This window comes from Solanum dulcamara, chromosome 8 (genome assembly GCF_947179165.1).
Source record: "Solanum dulcamara chromosome 8, daSolDulc1.2, whole genome shotgun sequence".
Taxonomy (NCBI): Eukaryota; Viridiplantae; Streptophyta; class Magnoliopsida; order Solanales; family Solanaceae; genus Solanum; species Solanum dulcamara.
Window position 1 is genome coordinate 55299557 of NC_077244.1, and position 8625 is coordinate 55308181.

Sequence of the window (8625 nt, forward strand, 5' to 3'; positions counted from 1 at the left end):
GAAATTTCACAAGATTATGACGTGGCAGTAGAAAGAACTCGTGATGTGACAAGAGAAAGAGCTCGGGCTATGGAAGTGGTGATAGATATTCCTGATGATTCAAAAATTAAAGGCATGAACAATGACTGTTGTATCTGTTTGGAAGAACTTGAACAAGAAGACAATACATGTGAACTGATATTTTTTGCTTCTTGTCATAGGTTTCATGCGGTTTGTATTATTCCTTGGTTATTAGCAAAAAAAAAGACTTGCCCCTTATGTCGCACATGCATTAGTACTATCACGACATATGCTCAAGTTGAAGATTTAATTAAGTCTTTACTTAATGTGTTACACAATTGGTACTAATTTCTATGTAGAACACAACTTTCTTTTCTTTTCTTTTTTCCTGTAATATTGAGAAAGAAAATCGTAATATGTTTATTGTACTATTGTCAATTTTTTTTTTATCTCGTATTTTACTCTAATATCGGATTGACAGCTCAAAGATAGAAATATAGTAGTCTGAAGTTATGCTCTGGCAGAACCTAACTTCAGACTTCCGTTTGGGATTTGTACTTCGTTCAAACTTGATTGCTGTCTCTATTTTCTTTAGTCTTATGAGTTAATATAAGCAAATCTCTCAAACATTATGGTTTCCTTTTGGACGTATTTTAGGAAAACCAAATATATTAATTGATCAATAAATATTTACAGAAAATGATAATGTTATATAGCTATTAGTTCAATTTTTTTATATGCAGCTAGCCTTTGCAGTTCACTAATTTAGGAACTCATCCACCAACAATGATAGCATCCTGTACATACACTTTTTGAAGAAAAAAAAATTAGCTGCAAAAATGCCCTTAACAAAATAACAAATTGATTCATCTTTCTCCCATAATTGATTGCATAATCTTAGACAATTTTGTGTTATTGGATTATTTCAACATGTTCGTTTGAGAGTGTAAAGTTCCCTAAACTCGCGGCATGGTTCTTGAAGATTTTGAGTAATTTTTCATTTACTCTGTATATTTTGAAACTTCAGCGCGGCGTTTAGCTTGTTAAGAATCTCTTTCAATTCCCTGTAGCTCTTATCATGAAATAATCCATTGCCTTCTGCAGTCTTGGAGACTGTGAAGTGTACATTGAGCCCCAGCTAGCCCATTGTGCTTCTCTTTCACCTTTTCCATAATCCTTCTTCGTTGTGAAGGTGGTCTGAAATTTTTTCCAAGAAACAAAGTATAAGCATCATTCAAGAATTGAACTTAAAAGAAATATTCTAAAGATTACAAAAGGTGATGACGATATAGCTCTGTTTGTTTACCTTATTCTGGATCATTGAGTCCCAGGCGTCATCACTCAACGCGTAACAACTAATGAATTTAAGAACAACAAGAGGGAGATAAGTAATAATTGTGTATATCCATATGATTGCTGCCCATCCCCATACAATTCCATGGATCCTAGCAAAGTCCCATTCCGCGTAGACAGTGATTAGATTATCCGCTTGTGTAAGAAAACAACTGGATCTTGATTAATAAGAATATATGTATATACAGAGTTGTGAAGATTGAATGTTCATTCAGGTTTTGATTGTTTTTCAGGACTTACAAATTGGGCTAAAAAGAAAGCAATGACAAGCCATTCACCAGGGCGTTCCACAAACGACCAGCTTCTTGATCTCGTCAAAAAGATGAGACTGGCTGATAATACTCACTTGAAGGTATATAGCAGCTATAAGTTCGTAGTGGTTACCCCTGATTGATTTAACACCGAACTTCTCCTGCAGATACACGAGATAAATTTGTTTATCGTGTTCCAATAGTACATTTTATTTTGGTAAGTGAGGAAGTGTTGGGAGACACCAACATCCCGCCTATGGCGAGGAACAGTTGATGGACCTAGATGGCTCGGGTCGGAGTATGGTTTAACATGTGCACTTGCTTGATGAGATTAGTTAAGAAATAAAGTTGCATCCTTGATATCAGTTATAACTTTTGGCATGGCAGTAAACGTTTGTTTGTAAGAAGGAAAGATTGGAAAGGAAAGAACTTACTGTAAGTTAATCAGTAGAAGCTGCAAGATAGAAGAATGGAACAGTCATGAGAGTTTGATAGGTTCCGAGGATGATCCCAGTGGCAAAGATCTTGTTGAGCTTCCACGAGTCAGGCAAAGGAGATGGCTTGACCCTGTCCTTGGAGATTGTCATGATGGTTCCATAATTGAGGATGGCAAAGATTGGACCACGAAGGGAGGGAAGTGAAGTTGAATTCCCAGATGAGAGTAATAAGCGTGAATCCCATCACAACACGGATCGTGATTGACACTGCATAGATAGTATGGTTCTTAATCCTCTGGAAAATGGCTCTGCTTGTCAGCACAGCACTTATAATGATACCGAGACCTAGTTCGGTGAAAAAGATATCAGATGCACCCCGAGCTGCATCTGTTGCATCAGCAACTGCAATACCAAAAGTCTGCCTTCTTCAGTGCTGGTGATCATTCACACTATCTCCAGTCATACCACAAATGTGCTTTCTTTCTTGCAGCTTCTTCACAATGTCATACTTTTGTTCTTCAAAACAATCAAATATATCCTTGTGTTAGTTCTGTTGACTATACCTTATTTATTAGCCCCAAATCAGGAATCTCCCCAAAATCAGGGATCTCCCATTATGCTAACGGTCATTAGCTTGAAATCAGCAGATAATTAGGACTCCTATTCTTTGTATAAACCCCTTGTAAATCCTACAGGTTTTCAATAAGAAAGATGGACTATAATTCTTTTATATCGAACTGTTTTGGGTTTCTATCCTCATTCAATTTGGTTATCAAGAGCCTCATTTTTTTCCAGATCCTCACTACCCAGTTTTTTTTCTTTCTTTCCCAGTACATTCGTTTGATTCATCTTTGGTTCAGATTCTCAATCCATATCCATCATCCTGCAGTCATCACCGAATCTGTTCTTGACTCCCTTCGATTTTTATTTTTCCTCTTTGAATCAGGATGGATTCACGAGATACCTTGTCAACAAAATTCAATGGGCGTAACTTTCTGATTTGGAAGTTCCATTTCAAAGCCTTCATTAGAGGCAAAGACCTCCTTGGAATTCTGGATGGCTCAAAGGTTGTACCCATTCCAAGGATGGCTCAAAGGTTGTACCCATAGAAGACAAAGAAAAAGAAGCTTGGGAAGCTGACAATGACAAAATTATCACATGGCTTGTTAATTCCGTCTCTGTTGATATAACTATGGAATTGACATCTTTTGAGAAAGAATCAGAAATGTGGAGTCATTTACATACCCTTGGTAACCAACAGAATCAGGCCAGAGAATTTAAATTGGAAAGACTACTTGCGGAATCTACACAAGGTGAGAAAGTTGTTCGTTGTTTCTATTCTGTATTACTCACATTATGGGCAGAGTAAGATCAGGTTTTTGCTGCCTCTATTCCTGCGGTTGGATTGAAGAATTTCATGACTACGATGAAGAGGACAAGGACAGTCCAATTTCTAATGAAACTCAAGCCTGAGTTCAAGCATTTGCGTGCCAGCATTCTTAACAGGGAAAAGCTATCAGCTTTGGATGTGGTAGTTACTGAAGTTTGTTGAGAAGAAACTCGATTGAGTTCTTAAGCTTCTATGGAGAATTTCCTTACCACGGACATGACCATGGCTGCATACAACAGTTCTTCCTCAGGCAACTCTAACGAGCGTGTTCAATGCTATCATTGCAAGGAAACAGGGTATGTTATTTCTCATTAGAAGCAGAATTATTGCAACTATTGTAAGAAGGATGGTCATATTATTCTAGAATGTCGTAAGAAATCTGGGCCAGGCAAGCGCTCAACTCCTCATAAAACCTTCTAGGCAATGACAGGGGAACACAAGAAACACCAAGCACAAAGACACATCAAGCACCGACATTGCTTGTTCACAATGATACCTACAACATGATACAAGAATCATTGGTGGCTGCTCTTCCCAATGCAATCTCTTCAGCTTTGACTGCTATGTACCCTGGTAAGACTAAAATTTCAGATTCAATGGTATGACATATTGATTCCGCTGCAGCTATCATATGATAGGAAATCAAAAACTTTTTTCTGAAATTGGTACAGCAAATGGTCATGTTCTAACTGCATCAGCCATTGGCTCCATTAAACCATTTTGAAAAGTTCTCTGTGTACCAAAACTTACTGTGAATCTTTTATCTGTTGGACAACTTTTAGAACATAATTCTTTTGTTATTTTTTCTCCTAATGGTTGTATTATTCAGAACATATTGACGGGAAAACGATGGCCAGGGGACGTAAGGTTGGAAGGCTATTTCTTCTTCAATCTCAAGATACCAAACTTCATCAATGTTTTCTTCCAGCTTCTAATAAAGATATCCAATTTTCAAATAAAATGTGAAACTTGTGGAATCTCCGTTTAGGCCATTCACATACTTCTCGTTTAAATTTTATGTTGAAATCTTGTAATTTGTTGGGTAAACACTCACTGATTTTGCCCTCTAAATTACCTTGTGAAAGTTGTGCAAAATCAGAGTCATAAACTTCCTTTTCAGTTAAGCAATACTACTTATTCTAATCCTTTTGATTTAATTCATAGCGATGTTTGGGGACCTTCTCCAATTATATCTCGTTTGGGATACAGGTATTTCATCTTATTCATTGATCAAGCATCTCGTTATACATGGGTTTTCTTTTTGAAACACAAATCTGAGGTACCAAACATTGTCAAAATTTTTTATAACCTTATAGAAGCCCAATTTGAGGAAAAGATCAAGATTTTTCATTCAGATTCAGGAGGGGAGTATGTCAATACAAACCTCACTAATTTTTTCGAGAAAAAGGCATTATTCATCAGTGTTCTTGCCCCTGTACACTGGAACAAAATGGTGAGGTGGAACGTAAGAATAGACATGTTGTTGAAACTGCCTTAGCTCTTCTTGATACTTCAAATGTTCAAAAATATTTTCAGTTGAAGCAATTCAAACATCTATTTATCTTATAAATAGACAATCATCCTCGGTCATGAAACAAAATTGTCCATTTTTTTATCATTTTCAAAACAATTGCCCGACTATTCACATCTTAAAGTATTTGGTTGTGTATGCTTTGTTCTTTTTCTGGATTATGAACATCATAAATTATCTTCAAAAGCTGTTAAATGTATGTTTTTGGGATACAATGATATTCAAAAGGGGTATTTGTGTTATGATTCCACACGTCGTTTATTGAGAATTTCACGACATGTTATCTTCTTTGAGAATTCTTTTTATTCATGCTAACAAAGACTCAAAATTTTCTACTATGTCTTTCTTGAAAAAAAAATTCTTCTAATGATTCTGCTTTCCATAGCCACCTCGGCGCTGGTCCTTCGTCAACCATGTCCTCTACCACAACAGGTACTACTTATGACTTTGATCATTTTTTTGATAATGATACTACTTTCGTAAATACTAATCTTTTAACTCACCCACAAAATTCTTCATTAAATCTTAATAACCAACCTACTCCTACCTGTCAAAATATAGTTGACCCCATTAGACGATCATCTCGTCATGCTCCTCCTCCGGAGCGATATGGATACTCAATAGGTGAATATGGTTGATCTTATGCCTTACTAACAACCTTGAATTCTATAGTTGTGCCAAATTCTTATATGCAGGCTCGTGGTCAGAAATGTTGGGAGGATGCAATGCATGAAGAATTAGTTGCCCTTGAGGAGAATGATACATTGGATATGGTGGATAAACTAACAAATGAAACAATTATTGGAAGTAGATGGGTGTACTCAATCAAGATGAAAGCTGATGGATCCCTAAACCGATACAAGACAAAATTAGTAGCTCAAGGATAAAAACAGGAATATGGAATCGACTACGATGAAACATTTGCTCCAGTATCTAAGATGATCACTGATACACTTACCGCTCATTCTGAGATTACAGACGGCTTTCGGGACTGAGTTTAGTGAAGGACATCTTCTGCATTTCTTGCGTTTCTCTCATCTCCGGTGACTGAATTTTTTTGATTACAAAAGAAAGATTGCTGCTCACTAAACAATCCAAATCGCCGGCCTCTATATTGCTTCTGAATCAAGACGACACAGTTACTAGTAAACCCAAAGAAAGCAGATCCAGATCCCATCCTCAAGATCTCGATCTCTATCTCGCTTCACATTCAACGCAGGTAGCTCAGTCATCCAAGCTTTGATTTGTCCTGAATCAGAACAAGACTGGTCGCTGCTACCTCTTGATCTATTTCAGTATCAACCGAAGAGCAAGTCTAAGAGGCGACATCTTCAGCAGCGGCGGCGAACCGGCGAACTCCATCTCCAATCGGGGCGAACCATCAGCAACGGCGGCGAACTCCAGTGGTAAACGACAATAACCATCAGCGAACCAACGACAGCTAGCAGCCGCGATTAAGTCTCTCTATCTACTACAGAAGTAGGTAGCAGCAGCTCCGAAGAAGACGAGAATTAAGCGCTCTGGTCAGTTCTATCTCCGATGTAACTCCAGGGCTACATTTTTTGGTAGATTTACTATGTTGCTACTTTTATCTGTTATCCTCCAAAGTTTCTTTGTTCCATCTGTTTGCTGGGTTTTGGCTTGAACCGTCATGGCCGCAGCCATTGCCTGTGGGACTACCCCATCAGATGAATTTCCACCCTCAGCTCTGGAAAAACAATCCAGGTCCATTAAATACTAAATCTCAACAATCAAATAATGCCCAGTTTGTCAATATTCTTAAATCAAAATTAATCACCACACCACAGACTAGTATTTCCCCAAGCCTGTGGTAATAATTCATGGAGAACCGAATATCACTTGAAAAGTATCGGAAATTAGATCTCTTATCATTTAGGAAAACCTACAATTCGCCATTACTGACAAATTCTCGTATGGTAAACCTGACGTAATGGAGTTGAGGCAAACAATATCGAGTCAATGTGGAATTAAAAGTGAGTGCATGATTGGCGTTTTGGACACAAAACATATCTTAATCAGACTCACAAGTTTGGAGGACTATGTGCATCCGCTTTCAACATCAACCTTCTATGTGAAAGAGAGAGAGAATTATTGGAAGATGAGAATACCAAAATTGGACCCTTGGTTTCAACCAGATGTTGAAACAACGATAGGAGTAGCATGGATATCCTTTCTAGATCTTCCGCCTAACTTTTTTGCTAAGGAGGCAATTTTCTCTATAGCTATAGCAATAGGTAAGCCACTAACGGTAGACATGGCAACGAGGAATCAGACGAGACCTAGTTGTGCTAAAGTCAAAATAGAGATAGATCTGATTGCGAAATTGCCACAAAGAGTTAGAATAACGAAGAAAGATGATATGACAGGGGTCATAAAGTTTAATTGGATCAAAGTGCAATATGACTACATGCCCAAATACTATAAGGAATGTTTCTTACAAGGACATGACGAACACAGTTGTTGGGAAATTCATCCAGAACTGTATCTTTCAAGGATTGAAGAAAAGCAGAATTAGGAAGAAAAAGAACTCAAAAATAAGCAAGGAGCGAAAGGGGAAGAAAGAAGAACGTTGACAACTGGAAAGGTAGTGGGACCAAAACACAACAAACAAGAGTAGATGGTTCAGACGAGGAACAAATATACGAGGGATAAATATGGTCATATAGAATGGAGGAAGGACGTACAAGATGAAAATTCATTTGCTTCATTGAGAGAAGAGGAAGAACAGCATGAGGAAACTGATAATACAAATAAGTTTGACGGAAGCATGAAAGAATGGGTGACAAGAAATTTTGGGAGACAAGAAGAGAGGCAAGAGGTGATAATTGTAAAGGAGCAAGAGGAAGGGGAATCTGATACAAGACAAACTAAGAAACAACCAGAAAACCAAAATAACAATGAGATAATTGCAGAGGAACAAGGGGAAGGGAAAGTTGATGCAAAACAAAATAAAGAAGAACAAGATGTAAAAGAGGGACAAAACAATGAAGAAGAGGAAAAGGCTGGAACCATGGTGATTTATGAACCAAGTAATGCCCCTAGCAATCCAGAAGGATAATCAGGAGGGACGTATTGAATCAACATAGTTGAGTAATAAAAAGAAAGATATGGCACAAAACATAGAGAAGGTAGCCATAGAAGGAAATTTATTCCCTAAATAGATAAACAGGCTAAAAGGATCACATACCAAGCCAAAGAAGCAAGGGGGAGGAGAATCCAATGCGGCACAAGCTTCTTCAAGGTCTAAGAGAACGATTATCAAAAATACAAAATATCAATGAGAGCTTTAATCTGGAATATTAGATCAGTAAACACTCAAAAGATGTTTACTAGACTTATTAATCTTCATAAAAGAAATAAATTTGACTTTGTGGGTCTTTCAAAATCATTTGAGGAGAAGCAAGAACTAGAGGTTTTCAGAAGAAAGCTAGGGATGAAATATGCAGTGGCAAATGTAAATGGTAAAATTTGGACATTCATTGATGAAGCACTGGAATGCTTTATAGAAAGAGATGAAGAGTAGATTCTAACACTTAAACTTCAAAACCAAGAGGTGGGCACAAAAATGGTGGTATCAATTGTATATGTTAAATGTACGCAAGGTGAAAGACAAAGGCTATGGGAATGCATGGAGGAGTTGGT

At 37.5% G+C, this 8625-nt stretch overlaps 1 protein-coding gene across 9 annotated transcripts; it reads right to left on the reverse strand.

Moving 5' to 3' along the window:
• Positions 1-845: 845 nt before the first annotated feature.
• LOC129898651 (ATPase 9, plasma membrane-type-like) lies at positions 846-6799 on the reverse strand. 9 transcript variants are annotated; one of them, XR_008769426.1, is made up of 5 exons: positions 5921-6799; positions 4816-4871; positions 2039-4001; positions 1307-1765; positions 846-1197 (listed from the first exon to the last, which is right to left on the reverse strand). XR_008769426.1 is itself a non-coding variant. In XM_055973273.1 (4 exons), the coding sequence occupies exons 2-4, from the start codon at positions 1625-1627 to the stop codon at positions 1057-1059; spliced, it is 357 nt and encodes a 118-aa protein (XP_055829248.1). In that variant the 5' UTR covers positions 1628-1765; positions 5921-6783; the 3' UTR covers positions 846-1056. The 9 variants fall into 9 exon arrangements, 1 of the variants encoding a protein (XP_055829248.1); XR_008769425.1 differs by having other exon boundaries at positions 2039-4010; XR_008769421.1 differs by lacking the exon at positions 4816-4871 and having other exon boundaries at positions 5921-6798.
• Positions 6800-8625: the final 1826 nt, after the last annotated feature.

Excerpts from the sequence above, each read along its gene's own strand:
- LOC129898651 (XM_055973273.1), bottom strand. The coding sequence starts at position 1,627 with ATGGCTTGTCATTGCTTTCTTTTTAGCCCAATTT. Across the intron at positions 1,489-1,593 it reads CTTTCTTTTTAGCCCAATTT|CGGATAATCTAATCACTGTC; the intron begins GTAAGTCCTGAA and ends TTCTTACACAAG. Across the intron at positions 1,198-1,306 it reads ACTCAATGATCCAGAATAAG|ACCACCTTCACAACGAAGAA; the intron begins GTAAACAAACAG and ends AAAAAATTTCAG.